Source organism: Hemitrygon akajei, chromosome 8, assembly GCF_048418815.1.
Source record: "Hemitrygon akajei chromosome 8, sHemAka1.3, whole genome shotgun sequence".
Classification (NCBI taxonomy): Eukaryota; Metazoa; Chordata; class Chondrichthyes; order Myliobatiformes; family Dasyatidae; genus Hemitrygon; species Hemitrygon akajei.
In genome coordinates, this window is record NC_133131.1 from 21,203,695 (window position 1) to 21,221,411 (window position 17,717).

The window sequence follows — 17,717 nt, forward strand, 5'->3', positions numbered from 1 at the left end:
CCATAGATGCTGTCTGGCCTGCTGAGTTCTGCCAGCATTTTGTGTTTTTATTTATTTCCAGCATCTGCAGACTCACTCGTGTTGCCTTTGAACTACTTTTAAACTATTTTGTTAGCTGGAAGTGCCTCATTTTTGGTAGGGATGAGAATCCACTGCTCAGGTAGTGGGTATTGGCAGCAAAAGTCACAGTGGAAGATAAACAGGGAAGTGATGTAGCTTTTGAAGAGTAGGTGGATAGAATATATCCTCCCTTTAGTGAAGATGCCAGTAGTGATCTATAATTGGATGGGGCTTTAGATCTTCATTTGAGTTTAAAACTTTGCGGTCAGCAAACCCAATACCATCACAGTTCGTCTAGCATTTTGCACATGTTGTTCAGAATCAGGCAGTTCTGTTAGTATGGGATAGTTACCTTCATAAATCTCTTCATGTTACAGAAAGTTTTGTTACAGAAGAGGTAGCAGTTGCCATCAAAGCACAGATTTAAGCAGGTCCTCTCCAATCACACTCTAACAATGCTATCTGCATAATACAAATATTGTTTCCTGATCCATCAGCTTCATGTTTCCACAACATTTGATGTGCATTATGAAAACATAATATAGCACATCTACTGATATCTGGCTAAATTATATGGCCAAAATTTCTTAAAATTATTCACTTTACAAGGGCAAAAAATGTTTTCATTGTACCTTATCCCAATAGAATATATAAGCTTGACTGAGCTCAAGTTCTTCAATGTTAAATTTCTTCATCAATGGAAGACGCATCACGTTGAAGCAAGAAAAGATCCAGCACCGTCCTGAAAATATTTGACAAATATTTGATTAATAATCAGTGCTTTGTGGAAAGGATTGTCAATGGTGACAAGAAAATTATATATCTATCCACTGAGTATGAGAAAATAACAAAGGTGTGGTGTGGTTGGGGGTAGAATAGAGAGGGAAATTAGAAAGGCAAAATGTACAATATATGTCAAATTATTATTTAATCCACATACTAACTAATCAGGTTTATATTAGCAACACACACAAAATGCTGGAGGAACTCAGCAGGCCAGGCAGCACCTGTGGAGAAAAGTACAGCTGACGTTTCGGGCCAAGACCCTTTGGCAGGTCCTGCGGAAGGGTTTCAGCCCGATATGTCAACTGTACTTTTTTCCATAGATGTTGCCTGGCCTGCTGAGTTCCTCCAGCATTTTGTGTGTGTTGCTCGGATTTCCAGCATCTGCAGTTTTTTCTTGTTTGTGACAGGTTTTTTTCTTCAGCTGAATTAACTACTTTAATCCCAATGGTTTTGCTCAGCTCCCACTTCCTTGCATATTGAACTGAGGTGTCCTGTAAAGCACTTAATCTGCATTTGGTTTCTTGCCCCTCTTTTCTGAGGCTGTACCATCTGTCCTAGACCAGATGTATTACCATTATCTGTCTTTGGCCTCTTATACTATTTCCAGTAACCTTAAGGGACACTATTTCATTGACCATGAGGAATGTTATGGCCCTCTGAACTCATCAATAAATTCAGTATTATGTCAGTTAAAAAAGCCTTTCCAGTTCTGCTGAGAAGTCATTGACCTCTAACATTAAATCGAGGTTTCCTTCCTCCATAAATGTCACCTTTCCTGTTGTGTATTTCCAGAAATGACTTTTAGTTCCGATTTCCAGTAACTACAATTTTTTTTATTTCTCATGATCTCAGCTTGTTTCTTTCCTTTCTCCACAGTTATCTTTTGCGATTGAAAAAAAGCTTTAAAATATTCTCCAGGTAATACCATGACTGTTTGTATAACAGTCTCTCTGGTCTCCACCCTTCCCCTCTCTACAAGTGAAAGCATGTATAATTTCAAAGTTCTTCCAGTTCCAGTGAAATTACATCAACCAGAAATGCTTATCTTTCTGTGTCCACAGTTGCTATCTAACCAGAGACCGACTTACAGCATTTTAATTCAATAGAGGGGAGAATTCTAAAAAATTACAGGAACTAGTAAAATTCATGAACACATCCCTCCCCACGACTGGCAGTACCTACAGGAGGTATTGTCTCAAGAAGACAACATGCATCAAAAACACTCATCCTCCTGGCCATGTCATCTTTTCACAGTTACCTTCACACAAGAGGTACAGAAGCCTGAAGTCCCAGACCACCACATTCAAGAACAACTAGCTACTTCCCTTCAACCACTCAGTTCTTGAATCAACCAGCAAAACTTTAATCGCCACAGTTTAGCAACTTTGTGACCATTTTGGACTGGGTTTGTTTTGTTCTAATTGTGTTATTTCTTGTAAAAATTGTGTATAATTTAGGTTAAACTTATGTTTTTTTTCTTGTGAATGCTGCTTATATGATGCAATGCCCCTGTGATGCTGTTGCAAATAAGTTTTTCATAGTACCTGCGCATACATGTACTAATATGACAAGAAACTCAGCTTTGATTTTACCTAGTAAATTTCTAATGCCATGAAACAAACAGCTATAATAACAACATGGAAATTATTTCCCACATAGTAATCACAATGAACCAATGAAAATAAGGAGTCCATAAAATACATCTGAGAAAGAACTCCATTGTATAAATGGTGCATTATGGGTCACCAAGTACGATACAGAAAATAAATGCAAATCACTAATGCAAAGAAGCACTTGGTTTAAAATATTGCACATTATTTCTAGCAGTGTCAAGTGCACAATTATTGACTGCTTCAGAACAATTCTTTGTACTGTCTTTTACCTGTATTTTTTTGGTTGGTAACCGGTTTTCCTTCTGCAGGGATGACATGTTTGAATACACTTGAGGTTTCTTGAATAACCTGCCGATGGAGGTAAGCCTGTAGAAGGTCACCACTGGTTGCCACATTCTGGGCGAAGCCATATTGTGGCACAGCTTTGAAGTTTTTGGTGAAAGTTGCCACCTTCTCTTGGGATAGTCCTGAAACAAGAATCAAAAATAAAATCTAAGTTTATACTTGGCAGACAATTTACTTCATCATCTTTCCAAACCGATTTAACAGACATCAGTTTTATCTGGATACATTCAGTCACTGAACTCTCTTCCTCTTCTTTGGCAGTACTGCAGATCGAGGATCACTTTCCACACACTGTCTGTTGCGAGGTAGCTGATGAAGCCAATGTTGTAGAGCAACAAATCAGTCTGCACGAAGGAAGAGAGAAAAACTGAGCCAAAAATCACAGATGGATGACTGACGGAATTGGACCATTCTGCTACAGAGAATTCAGGAATTTGACATTGAGCCCAAAAGGCTGAATTGTGCTCAGAGAGAAGAGAGGAGCTTTGTCTCAAGCTTCATTTGGGATCAACAGAGCAGTAGAGTAGTGCAAATGCAAGGTGAATAGATGCAGGCTTTTTCCTGGGTTGGGTGAGACTCGAGCTAGAGGTCACAAGTTTAGGGTGAAAGCTGAAATATTTAAGGAGAATCTGAGGAACTCAACTATTCAAGCTGCATCTCTGGGAGGAAAGGAACGTTGACGTTTTAGGTTGAAAACCTGTTTGTATCAGGTCTATTGAGCAGATTGTTTATTGGTCCAGTTCCAGTGTATGCCATTTCCCGTGTCTTCAGTGTGCAAAACCATGAAGTGTCAACTCTGAAGACAATTTCCCCCCCTCCCAGAGATGCTGCTTGACCTGCTGAATTCCACCAGCGTCAAAAATCTGCACTAGACTGAGAGTGGAGAGATAGCCAGTAAAAGAGGGGAGGGGGGTGGTGAGACAGGAGGCCAAGGTGATTAGTTGACCAAAGAGGGGTGCAAGGTTGTGTCAGATGGTGGGGGGGGGGAGATGAACCCAAGGGTACAGTTTGGAGACGGTGGCAAGTGAATGATAGATGGCGGCGGACAACGATAAAAAAAGGAGAGACAAATGGAGCAAGGTGGAAGGAGGGGTGTGTGAATATTGGAACCAGCTGCTGGAGGATAAGCAGGAACACAAAGGGCAACCAGTGCTGGACTCTGATAAGTGGAAAGAGAGAATAATTTCAACTTCCAGCTACTAAGAAGACACGATAACTCCTATACTTTATTAAGAGTTTGATGAGATTTTGTATGTCACCAAAGTCACTTGCAAATTTCAACAGATGTACTGTAGAGAGCATAACTGTCTGCATCTCCATCTGGTATTGGGGGAGGGGACACTGCACAGGATTGATACAAGCTACAGAGAGTGGTAAACTTAGTCAGCTCCTTCATAGGCACTAGCCTCTATAGTATCCAGGACATCTTCAGAGAGCAAAGCCTCAAGAAGTCAGTATTTATCATTAAGGACCCCTATCACCCAGGACATGTCTTCTTCTCATCAGGAAGGAGGTACAGGAGCCTGAACGGTCACACTCAATGAATCAGGAACAGCTTCTTCCCCTCTGATTTCTTAATGAACATTGAACCCATGAACACCAGCTCACTACTTGTTTTATTTTTATTTTTGCACTACTTAAACTATTTAATATCCATGTATACTTACTGTAATTCAGTTTTTTCTCTACTATTATACTGCTGCCACAAAGACAACAAATTTCATGACATATGCCAGTGATATTAAACCTGATTCTGACAAGTAAATGAGGTGAGAATGGGAACCATTAGGGGAAGAGGTGAATAACAGTAGGAGGCTCAGACTGGGGGTGGTGTATTCTGTGTAGTAAACTGTGCCTGTATGTGTGTTGATGGAACCAGGAGGGGGAGAGGGACAAAGATGGGTAAATGGGGGGGGGGGGGGGCTGGGACAAAAATGGGAATATCAGTGGAGGAGTGGAAGGAGAGGGGGTAGGGGAGGAATGGAGGGGATGTGGAAGTAACTGCAGACCCTGTCACAGATGGAGCAGATAGCATCAATGCTCTCAGCCAGGGAAGCACTGTGCTCCCTCAGCCACTTATGCAGGGCTTCTGTGCGATACAACATGGTGTTAAGGCTCTCACAAATCTGGCAACTGCCTCTCCAGGGGTCACAGGCCAGGGATTCCCAGGAGTCGGTAGGATTGTCGCAACCCTCTGGGAGGCTTTCAGCACAACCTTGAATCTTTCCCTCTTTCTGCCTGGAAGTCACTTCCCTTGACACAGTTTAAAACAGAGCAGGCACTTCAGAAAAAAAAAGAAACAGAAAATGCGAGAAACACTCTGTCTGAAGAGAAAAATTTAATGTTTGAGGTCAGAAACCCTTTGTCAGAATTGGGAAAAACAGAAAGCAAGTTAGTTTTTTAAAAAAGAGAAGGCAGGGAAGAACAAAAGGAACATCTCTGATAGGGCAACACCAAATAGATTATTCAGATTGGAAACAAACTATGATCTTGGGTGCATTGCACAGTTTCTTACCAGTCACAAGTTTGGTTTCACTCTTTTGTTCTCTCCAAACACCATCCACTTACTCTGCTATTAAAAGGCTCTGTTTTCTCTCTGTCCCAGTTCTGCAGATTTTTTGATTTTTATTGTCCATTCCTGGTGTCAAGCTTATAACTGGTGAAAACCTACTCAATGTAACTGGCCAAGTGTATCTAGGCTTTTGATGCAGGGGATGCTTGCCCTGGAGAGAGCATCAACCTCTCTTGTCCATACTACACCAACTGCCGCCACTGGGCTATAAACGTGCAGGAGCAGTGTGTGGTTAAGTGCCTTGCTCAAGGATACACACACTGCATTGGCTGGGGCTCGAACTAACAACCTTCAGATCGCCAGCCCAAAGCCTTAATCACTTGGCCACCGCCTAGTTCACATCATTCAGAAAACTTGACGATTTTTCAGAGATTGTTTTAGACCATTAGATATAGGTGCAGAATTAGGCCATTTGGCCCATCAAGTCTGCTCTGCTATTTCATCATGGCTGAACCATTTTCCCTCTCGCCCCAATCTCCTGCCCTCTCTCGTATCCCTTCATGCCCTGACCAGTCAAGAATCTGTCAACCTCTGCCTCCACTTGGCCTCCACAGCTGCCTGTGGCAATGAGTTCCACAGATTCACCATTCTCTGGCCAAAGAAATTCCTCCTCATCTCCATTCTAAAGGGACACCCCTCTACTTTGAGGCTGTGTCCTCTGGTCCTAGACTCTGTGACCATAGGAAACATCCTCTCCACATCCACTCTATTGAGGCCTTTCAACTGTATCTTTCCATTAACTTAACTAATTTAAAACTAATATTAAGAATGTGATTCTAGATCATTTAAGCTCAAGGTCAAGGATCGGGCTGTACCTACGACTCTCTGCGTTCTTGTGCACAGTTTAAAGTACCAGGAGGTATAATTTGTGTGTCTCAGTCTGAAACATCAACTGTTTATTCCTTTTCATAGATGTTGCCTGGCCTGCTGAGTTCCTCCACAATTTTGTGAGTGTTGCTTCAATTTTCAGCATCTACAGCATCTCTTGTGTTTGTGAGTATAACTTGGATAATTTTGTTTAAATATTTGGTGCCACACAAAATCTTTTTTGACAGCAAAGCAAAAATCAATACTTATCCCAAACAGTGGCTTTTCCATTTAAAACCTAGCTAATCTAGTCCTTAAGAATTGATTTGGATTTTGGCAATACAGTACTTGTACCAATTCAGAAATGGGACTGGAATTAGAATTGTTCTATCTCTCTATTTCATTAATCTAAAATCTGAAAACGAGACATTTTCGTCCTGAATTCAGTTCAAGATGAATAGGGTTTTCTTTGTAGTGAATGTAAGCAAAACTGCATGTTAATATTCAGCAATAAATTTTGGAATGATCAAATAACATTCAATTAAAACAAACATAACTCTCCTCACAAAGCATAAGCCTAACCCTTGCTTAAAATGTAATTAAAGGATCCATAGCCTTGATATTGATCGAAGTTCTCACTCGACATCGTGAGGGTAGCTTTACATTGCCTCTGCTACCCTTCCATTGTTTTGGATCACTAGCGACACCCAACACTTAAGTACTGTACAGCAACTTCATTCAGCTCAACGGTTCTAAAAGCGGAACTAAACCGGGTGAGAAGCAAGGCACTTCAGACATCAAGCTCCCAATTTTACAGAAAGTTTGCCACTTTATATAGCGCTTAATTCCAAAGCAGTTCCGCATGTTGCTGTACTAATCCTGTGTACGGATAATCTGGAAGGAAACAAGCCGGCATGAATGTTTCGCGGCCTCTTCCTTACTTTGTTCATCTTATTCTTTAATTCAGTTTCTTCAAAGGGTTAATAATGCACATATTTATTTGCAGGCCTTAACACTGACTCAGCATCCATTGAGCTGTCTTGAAGCTCCAGACGCACGTTGGAACCGTATATAACTAGGCGAATCACAACTGCACAGCCTTGGCATAGCGAGACTGCGATAAATGGCCACGGCGGAGTGAACGAATAGCTTCTTACCCCCTGCCATTCTGTCGCACGACAAACACACAGAAAGTTGCCTTCTTCAATTTCTACAACTTTAAAGATTCCCTCGGCGTCGGGGAGGCGGCAGCGCCTTAAAGCAGCGACCGGAAACCGGAAACCGAAGTAACTTCAGCCGGCAAAGAGCCGGCGATCCAGCGGCGTAAAGCTTTGTCTATCTGCAACTGCAAATGTACAGTCCCCGTTTTTGTCAAGAGTAATAATAGGGCGTCCTTACAAATTTCGACATCACATTCAATATAAAAACTGGGAGGGGAGGATTGTGGAAATTGCTTTTGGGCAAATAATCAATTGCAAAATACTGAGATTTCCCTGCCATCCAGGCAATTTATGCCTCATATTATTACATCAAAAAGGGGAAACAGAACGCGGAACACAGCGTGGCAACTCCGGGGAAACAAATGCATTTGAAGAGATTGGGGTAGGGTGGTGGATGTTGAGTAGGGCAAAATAAATGGTGACCATAAGAGAAAGGGGCAGAATCGGGCCATTCAGCCTATCCTGTCTAGTCCAGAATTCAATCAGAAAAAGTCCCTGAATTGGGAACTTGGAGAAGAGCATCAAACGCCAGTCAGATTTATCTAGAGCAAATAATATTTAAATTGAGAGTAATAAGCTTTGGAAATTAAGCGTTGGATAAGTAACACATCTTGTTTGAAACTTTGGAGTGAATCATTGTGTTGTTTGAACCAATGATTTATAAATATAGCTATTAGGAAAAGTCAGTGTGTTTTATCATGGACTGCATTTAATTAGCAACAAAACAAAGACAAAAGATTGTAAGAGTTGAAAAATGCAAGACTGCAGGAGCTGCCTGCCATTTTGGGGTGTGCTGATGGAGAGAGAGAGAGAAACTAGCCCAATGTGGCAGATGGATGCCCTGCCTTACTCAGATACAGACAGAGAAAACAACACATTTTGGATATTATGTCTCAGCACCTGAAATGTGCCGCCTTGAGGTGCCATCCTTCAGAGTGATGCTCAGTATAAGACCGTGGGTAGCTACTGACACAGATCAGATTGGGAGTGGGTGGAGAATTAAAAGAGCAGGCCACAGAAAGTTCAAGGTTGCCTCTGCAAACTATTAAACTGCACATAATTTTGAAGGATGTTTCAATTGATCTCACCTGCCAGCTGCCATCACCATGAGTCAGCCTTGTTCAACCAGTTCACGATTATCAATCAGAACTTTCTGGAAAAAAGCACATACTGTACTTACCTCATTCATGTGATCATGTTCACCACCGCCAGTTTTTTTCTTTGGAAAAAATTAGGCTATTTTTCAGAATATTTTTACATAGATTTCTTTCAATAACAGACAATAGTTTGTACATATTTTTCTTTGTACAGTCCATATATGTAATCATATGTTATTTAAACAACCCACTTATGTTCTATTCATAAACTGTGCATAATGGAGGCTTGGTGAGGTAACTGTGGCCTCCCGTGGTTATAAACCTCTGCATTATTTGCACCTTTGACAGATGTGTCATATCACACATTTCTGACACTTGGAGTATGTTAGTTGCCATTATTCATTTGTGGATGGTAAACAGATTTTGAGTGGGCCACAGAACTGATGGTTTTCCAACAACAGGTGACATCTGTCTCAGCATGCCCTCCCCTGAAGATAGACAATATAATGCAGAGTTCTATATTATTGAGTTGCCAGGGGTGAGATGGAACAGATATCAATTCATCTTTCACCATACCTTCTGTGCAAAAGGGTGATCCAGCCAGTGATGAAGGGTGATCTTCTCGTGACAACTTCAAGGGCAACTGAGATTCCAAGAAGATCTATGTAGGAATTTTCTCACACAACGCACAACCCAGACTGTTCCACTCTGTCTCTTTCCTCACTTCTCAGGATCTACCCAATTCTTGCTCCACATCACACTTCCCATTTCTCTTCCTACTTCACCCACTTCATCTGCCCATCACTCACACACTCCTTGCACTGTTCCCATTGGCTATACCGAGCTGCCTCACTTGATTCCATGCTCCACCTTCCTCTCCTATCAGATTCCCTCACCTGCAGCCCTCTGTCACCTCCACCTATCACCTCCCAGTCTCTGTCACAAATTCCTCATCTCCCTTCCTCCATCTGCCTACCAGTCCCCCTCAACTAGATCCACCTATCATCACCAAGTTCTTGCTTCATCTCTTCACCCCCCCCCCCACCTATTTATACTGCCTGCCTTCCCTCCATCTTTCATTCCAGCTGAAATGTCTCAACCCAAAACATTGACTGTCCATTTCCCTCCACAAATGCCGTCTGGTGGGCTGATTTCCTCCTAGATCTTCTTTGTTGCCCCAGATTCCAGCATCAACATACCCTTGTGTCTCATGTACCTTCTGGGAGTTGTAGTGAGAAGGCATTTTGGCACATAGCATAAACCTGGTCAGGGAATTGTCTGTATTCCATCTCTCCTTGAATCTGTTTCAAGGTTACCACACTTCAGTTCAAAAGGAACTCTTCATGAATGTCTCCTTAAGGGAGAGGTGATGGGATATTGTTGGAAGGTGCCAGAGGTTTAGATTGTGCAGATTCCAATGTACCTTCTGAGCCTTCTCAGAAGAGTGGCAGCTGGACTCCAGCACCTTGTGTTCATAAGCTGCTTCTCTACACAGCTGAAACAGCCTCTGCTGAAGGTAGCAATCAGGATTTGCACAGCGTTGTAAATGGTCTTCTTGTCTTTGCCTGGGGCTTTGTCCATGGTTCCCCTATGGACTTATTCTAACTCTGGCAAAGTGGAAGATGGCCAGTGCGTCTGTGATATCAATGCCACAAGGAATGGACTACAAGGATTTTTCACTTGTCACTAACTTCCCAACAGTACTTTGAGGGAACTGTCCAGCATCTAACCAGCTTTGGTTTGGGCATGGTAACTCATTCTTCTTACTTTCTGGAACAGTTGAGGACCACAGGAGACCCAGGGATGTTTGCTACTCCTGGGAGGACAGTCTTAGTGATCAAAGTCTCACTGACCAATACAACAGTGTTTATCAATGATGTCACAGACTGTACCTCATGACATTAGCAAGTACCAAGGCAAACTGGTAACCCAATTTTCAATAGACTGGCATTTGAAATGGCCAGTTGAAAATTCATAACTTGCATTTGGTTAGAAAGTGATATTAGACAAATTCAAAAATGACATTAGTGTCCTTGTGATTTTGAATTCACTAATGTGGTGACACCTCTTTTGGAAAGGAGTTCTAGTTTCCATAAAACTTATCTATTTGTAAAAGTGGATGAAAAGAACATGAATTTCATTTCCTACCCACTTCATTTTGAGTTCCATTGAATGTAGCAGATGAGAAATACCACTTCCCTTACCCTGTCCTGTCAAACAATGTAGGCATTTCAACTGTTTTTGCCTACTGATGCAAAATTTGTTATTCATAGCCCAGATTTGTTGCACCTGGTGTAAGTGCGTATTACAGATTTATAGCGAAACAAAGTCCTATGAACGAGCGTGCAATTGCTCTAACCTTCCCAGTTATGATGCCACACCTCCATAAACAGCTCCTATAAAATGTCAGGCTGTTGACTTCATAAACCAGTGTTTATAGACTTCATCGGACAGCCCCAGAAATTAACATAGTTTGGAGAGAGTGCAGAGGTGATTAACTAGACAAATATCATTACCATTTTGTGATTCAGTGATGCAATAAAATGCAAATACATCTATTTATGTATTTATTGTCATCATGAATCTGCATTTGTTGAAGTGAGTTTGGAATTTCTTTGCTAAGTTACCAAGTACTAATTCTATTTCTTTTTATTTTATTCAGTAGGACAATTACTCTTAAGTTAGTACTCTCCCTTTAAAATTAATGCTGGCTCACTTTAATTAAACTTTTAAAAACTGCCTGCCCTGTTAATATATAATTTAGGGAAAATATGATTCGTTAAGTTCAAATATCATAGTGCATATGTGCTTTTCATTATTTCAAAATCAGGGCTTTTTGCTGTGAGAATCAGGATATATACAACATTAAATTACAGTAATCTGGAGTTAATTGTTAAGGATGAGTTTATGGATCATTGGTGACACAGGACAAAGTAGGGCATGGCTTCCTTAAGGGAAAATCTTGCCCAACGAGCCTGTTGGAATATTTTGAGGAGATTACAGGTAGGATAGATAAAGGGGATGCAGTGGACTTTCAGAAGGCCTTTGACAAGGTGCCACACATGAGCCTGCTTACCAAGTTAAGAGCCCAAAAGTATTACAGTAAAGTTACTGGCATGTTTAGAGCATTTGCTGATTGGTAGGAGGCAGTAGGTAGGAATAAAAGGATCCTTTTCTGGCTGGCTGCCAGTGATTAGTGGTGTTCCACAGGGGTTGGTGTTGTGAGTGCTTCTTTTTATGCTGTATATTAATGTTTGGATGATGGAATAGATGACTTTGTTGCCGAGTTTGCAGATATTACAAAGATTGGTGGAGGGTCAGGTAGTGCTGAGGAAACAGGTAGGCTGCAGAAGGACTTAGGCAAATTAGTAGAATGGGTAAGAAAGTGGCAGATGAAATACAAACTTGGAAAATGCATAGGCATGCACTTTGGAAGAAGAAATAAATGTGCAGACTATTTTCTAAATGGGGAGAAAATCCAAAAATCGGAGATACAAAGGGACTTGTGAGTCCTTGTGCAGAACAACCTGAAGATTAACTTGCAGGTTGAGTTTGTTGGCATGCTGGCACTCCATTTCAAGAGGTCTAGAATACAAGAGCAGGGTTGTGATGCTGAGGCTTTATAAGGACTGGTGAGGCCTCACCTTGAGTATTGTGAACAGTTTTGGGCTCATCATCTAAGAAAAGATGTGCTGGCATTGGAGACAGTTCAGAGGAGGTTCATAAGAATGATTCCAGGAATGAAAGGGTTATCATACAAGGAGTGTTTGATTGCTCTGAGTCTGTACTTGTTGGAATTGAGAAGGATGAAGGGGGATCTCATTGAAACCTTTCAAATGTTGAAAGGCCTAGACAGAGTAGGTGTGGAAAGAATGTTTTCCATGGTGTGGGAGTCTAGGACAAGAGGGCACAGCCTCAGGATAGAGGGGCATCCATTTAAAACAAAGATGTGGAGAAATTTCTTTAGCCAGAGGGTGGTGCACTTGTGGAATTTATTACCACAGGCAGCTGTGGAGGCCGGGTCATTGGGTGTATTTAAGGGAGAGATTAATAGGTTCTTGACTGGGCATGGCATGAAAGGTTACAGGGAAATGCAGGGGAGTGGGGCTGAGAAGGGGAAAGAAAAAGGATCAGCCATGATTGAACGTTGGAGCAGACTCAATGAGCCAAATGGCCTAATTCTACTTTTATGTCTTTTGGTCTTACGGTCTAACCTAAAAAATAACCTTTGAGTGACATTGATTTGTTCTGGTAGTGACTACAGCAAAAGATCTCTGAATAAGGTTAAGCAGATGACGCCCTTAATTTCCATTACATACAAAATATTTATACAGATAAATATAAAATAGGATTATAAATATAAAATAAGCCAGGTAAACAAAAACAAAGGCAAAAAAAACCCAACTGTACTACTTGCCATCAAGGACATTCATACAGAACGGTGCCAGAAAAGGGCCAGCAATATCATGAAGGATCCCACCCACACCATTCATGGACTGCTTGTTCCACTCCCATTAGGGAGGAGGCTACGCAGTATCCACACCAAGACTACCAGAATCAAAACCAGTTATCTCCCCCGAACCATCAGGCTGATCAACGCCTCTACCCATTAACCCACTCACCACCAGTGATTTATAATTTCCTGTCAGAGACACTGATACTCCTTTACCTAGCATCACTTCATGTATATTAATCAGTCTATGTATATAAGCTAATGTGATGTATTTATAATTATACATATAATTATACCTGTACATAGCGGAGGCACGACGACAACTCGCTGACACCTCCTCTTATCTACCTCTGGACTATGACCCCACTAGGAAGCACCAGTCCATTGTGTCCCAAACCATTTCCAATCTCATCAGCTCAGGAGATCTCCCATCCACGGCCACCAAACTTATAGTTCCCACACCCCGCACTTCCCGTTTCTACCTCCTACCTAAGATTCACAAACCTGCCTGTCCAGGCAGGCCCATTGTCTCTGCTTGCTCCTGCCCCACTGAACTCATTTCTGCCTATCTCGACTCTGTTTTATCTCCCCTTGTTCAATCCCTTCCCACCTATGTCCGTGATACTTCCCATGCTTTACATCTCTTCAAAGATTTCAAGTTCCTTGGCCCCCACCGCCTCATTTTCACCATGAACGTCCAGTCCCTATATACCTCTATCCCCCACCAGGAAGGTCTCCAAGCTCTCCGTTTCTTCCTGGATTCCAGACCCAGCCAGTCACTTTCTACCACCACTCTTCTCCGCCTTGCAGAATTAGTCCTCACCCTTAACAATTTCTCCTTTGGCTCCTCCCACTTCCTCCAAACTAAAGGTGTAGCCATAGGCACCCACATGGATCCTAGTTATGCCTGCCTTTTTGTCAGCCATGTGGAGCAATCTATATTCCAAGCCTACACCGGTATCTGTCCTCCTCTTATGTTATATCGAGGACTGCAATGGCACTGCTTCCTGCACACATGCTGAGCTTGTCGACTTCATTAACTTCGCCTCCAACTTTCTCCCCGCCCTCAAATTCACCTGGTCTATTTCTGACACCTCCCTCCCCTTTCTAGATCTTTCTGTTTCTATCTCTGGAGACAGCCTATCCACTGACATCTACTACAAACCTACAGACTCCCACAGCTACTTAGACTATTCCTCCTTCCACCCTGTCTCCTGCAAAAATGCTATCCCTTTCTCTCAATTCCTCCGCCTCTGCCGCATCTGCTCTCAGGATGAGGCATTTCATTCTAGGACAAAGGAGATGTCTTCCTTTTTTAAAGAAAGGGGCTTCCCTTCATCCACTATCAACTCTGCCCTCCATCGCATCTCCCGTATTTCACGCACCTCTGCCCTCACCCCATCCCTCCGCCAGCCCACCAGGGATAGAGTCCCCCTGGTCCTCACCTATCACCCTACCAGCCTACAGATCCAACGTATAATCCTCCGTAACTTCCGCCACCTCCTACATGATCCCACCACTAGCCACATCTTTCCCTCCCCCCCCACTCTCGGCTTTCTGCAGGGATCGCTCCCTACTCGACTCCCTTGTCCATCCCTCCCCACCGACCTCCCTCCGGGCACTCATCCCTGCAAACGGAAGAAGTGCTACACCTGCCCCCACACTTCTTCCCTCACCACCATCCCAGGCCCCAGACAGTCTTTTCAGGTGAGGCACCACTTCACCTGCAAGTCAACTGGGGTGATATACTGTATCCGGTGCTCCCGATGTAGCCATTTATACATTGGAGAGACCCACTGCAGACTGGGTCTGCGAACACCGGCGCTCAGTCCTCCAGCAGTGGTGGGATCTTCCTGTGGCCACAAACTTCAATTCCACAGAGCACTCCCACTCTGACATGTCTGTCCATGGCCTCCTCTACCGTCAAGATGAGGCCACACGCAGGTCGATGGAGCAATACCTTATCTCCCGCCTGGGTAGCCTCCTACCTGCCGGCATGAACATTCAACTCACAGACCTCCGTTGATACCCCTGCCCCCCCCCTTACCCCATCCCTATCTATAATTATATTCTGGTTCTTTTTTTCTTTCCCCCCTCACTATAATCTCCCCCCAGCCCTACCTTTCTTTCTCTTTTATTTCCCATAATTCTCCACGTTCCCCCTAGCCCATTTCCCTCCAACCTATCACTTCCCAGCTCTCTACTTCATCCCTCCCCCCACTTCTTATCCCCCCTTGACCATCCCATGTTACTTCACTCCTGATGAAGGGTTTCGGCCCGAAACATCGTCACTACCTCCTCCAATAGATGCTGTCTGGCCTGCTGAATTCTGCCAGCATTTTGTGTTTGTATTTATAATTATTATGTTTTTATTGTGATCTTTATGCTTATTCTGTTTTATTATACTGGATCGAATCCAGAGTAACCATCAGTTTGTTCTCCTTTATGCTCTTGTATTGATAAATGACAATAAACAATCTTGAATATTGAATTTATGTGTTTTGGGAATAGTCTCTCACTAACTCTGACAAATAATAAACTCTCACTCAATGTCAACAAGACCAAGGAGCTGATTGTTGACCTAAGGATGAGAAGCCTGAGGTCCATGAGCCAGTCCTCATCAAAGGATCGGAGGTGGAGAGGGTCAGCAGCTTTACATTCCTCAGTGTCCTAGGCCCAGCAGGTAAGCATGGAAGCACTGCCATAGTTTCTTATGAAGAAAGTATGGCAGTGCTTCCACTTCCTTAGGAGTTTGCAAAGAATCAGCATGGCATCTAAACCTTTGACAAACTTCTATAGATGTATATTGGAGAGTATATTGACTGGAAATACCAATGCTCTGGGACAGAAAATCCTACAAAAAACAGTGGATATGGCCCAGTCCATCATGGGAAAGGCACTCTCCACTACTGAGCACAACTACGCAAAGCGTTGTAGCAGGAAAGCAGCATCCATCATCAGGGACCACCCCCCCCCCCCCCCCACCCACCCACCACCACCCAGGACATGCATTATTCCTGCTGCTACCATCAGGAAAGGGTACAGAAGCCTCAGGACTCACATCACCAGGTGCAGGAGCAGTTATTACCCCTCAACCTTCAGGCTCCTGAACCAAAGAGGATAACTTCACTCAACTTCACTTGTCCCATCCTTCAGATGTTCCCAGAACCCATAGACTCACTTTTAAGGACTTTTCATCTCATGTTCAGATACTTGTTGCTTAGTTATTATTATTATTATTATTATTATTATTTATTTCTTTTTGTATTTGCACAGATTGCTGTCTTTTACACACTGGTTGAAAGCCCAGGTTGGTGTGGGTCTTTCATTGATCCTATTATGGTTGTTATTCTATTATGGATTTATGGAGTATGCCCAAAAGAACATGAATCTTTAGGTTGTATCTCTAGAGGGGATAACCTCACTCAACTTCACTTGTCCCATTACTGGACTGTTCCCTCAACCTATGGATTCACTTTCAAAGACTCTTCATCTCATGTTCATGATATTTGTTGCTTATTTATTGTTATTATTATTTCTTTTTTCATTATATATTTGCACAGTTTGTTGTCTTTTATACACTGGTTGTCCACCCTGCTTGTGCAGTGTCTCAGTGATTCGAACATAGTTATTGGATTTACTGATTATGCCTACAAGAAAATGAATCTCAGGTTTGTATGGTGACATATATGTAGTCTAAGAATAAATTTATTTTGAAGTTTGAACTTTTGAATATTTATTGAATCAAGACTGCATTTCAAAAGAATTGGTTGTATGTAAACCTTTATGGGGTGTGCTAATGCCACATTTTCTTCTTTCAACCTTATCACCTAGATGGTTCTTACATTCTTACTGGTGTTCTGAGCTGAGTGCAATGTGGTGGCAAGATGATACTACAAATTTTTGGCACTATTAAATTTGCCCCATGTAAACTGTAACTGATTCAGGATATTCATCAATATTTTCTCTGGGCCTAGAAAGACAAGAGCTAAGTTACAGGCAGTTTGTATACAGGGGGAGGGGGAAGTTGTAGGTGGGGGGTGGGGTGTATCTCTGCTACTAATCCTCTAACAGGTAACAGTATCTTAGATGTCCAAATAGCCAAAGAGGCTTCATAAGACATTATATGTAGATGGCCATAAATTTTGCCAACAAAGTAGGTTTTAAAGATCTTTAAATATATATATATTTAAAAATATATATTTCCTCAAAGCAACATACTTGGCCCATTTTTAAATACCTGAAATTATTCTTAAAATATATTTTTCTCTCAGGCACAAAAAGAATACAAAATTTGAACTGATGAACAAGTAAACTGTGAAATTATTATGTTTACTGAAGAATAAAAAATCTAAAACAAATCACAATTAATAAAAGTTTTGCCAAAATATAAACTTATGTAAGGAATTCCATGCAGCTTTAAAGATACAGTATTTAATTTAATTAGATAACAGAATAGTTGTCCATCATTGTGATTGGTGGGAGGAAATGAGAGTCAACATGGGTGGCAGAGTGTTGGACAAATCTGTCGTCAGTATATTCCATCTTCTTACATTCTTCCAAGCTTCTCTTTACTTTCATCTTTGTACCTTTGACATTAAATATAAATAAAATCTTTTTATCTTGGATTACATTTCAGGAAGTTGTATGATTCCTTCCTGCTACTCCATAATAATCATGCAAAACCATTAAAATCTATTTGAAGCTTGTCTTTAATTAAAGTGAAGCATAACAGATGATAATGATACTTACAGTACTGGCTTC

General features: G+C 41.9%; 1 protein-coding gene across 1 annotated transcript in view; it reads right to left on the reverse strand.

Annotated features, from left to right (window-relative positions):
* The window catches only part of blmh (bleomycin hydrolase), an 80,590-nt gene extending 73,061 nt beyond the window's left edge, over positions 1–7,529 (reverse strand). The window contains exons 1-3 of the mRNA XM_073053411.1: positions 7,341–7,529; positions 2,729–2,926; positions 693–802 (exon numbers count right to left, since the gene is read on the reverse strand). Of these exons, the coding sequence (XP_072909512.1) occupies positions 693–802; positions 2,729–2,926; positions 7,341–7,350 (318 nt within the window). The 5' untranslated portion in view covers positions 7,351–7,529. The remainder of the gene's footprint in view (positions 1–692; positions 803–2,728; positions 2,927–7,340) is intronic.
* Between the last annotated feature and the right edge of the window lie 10,188 nt (positions 7,530–17,717).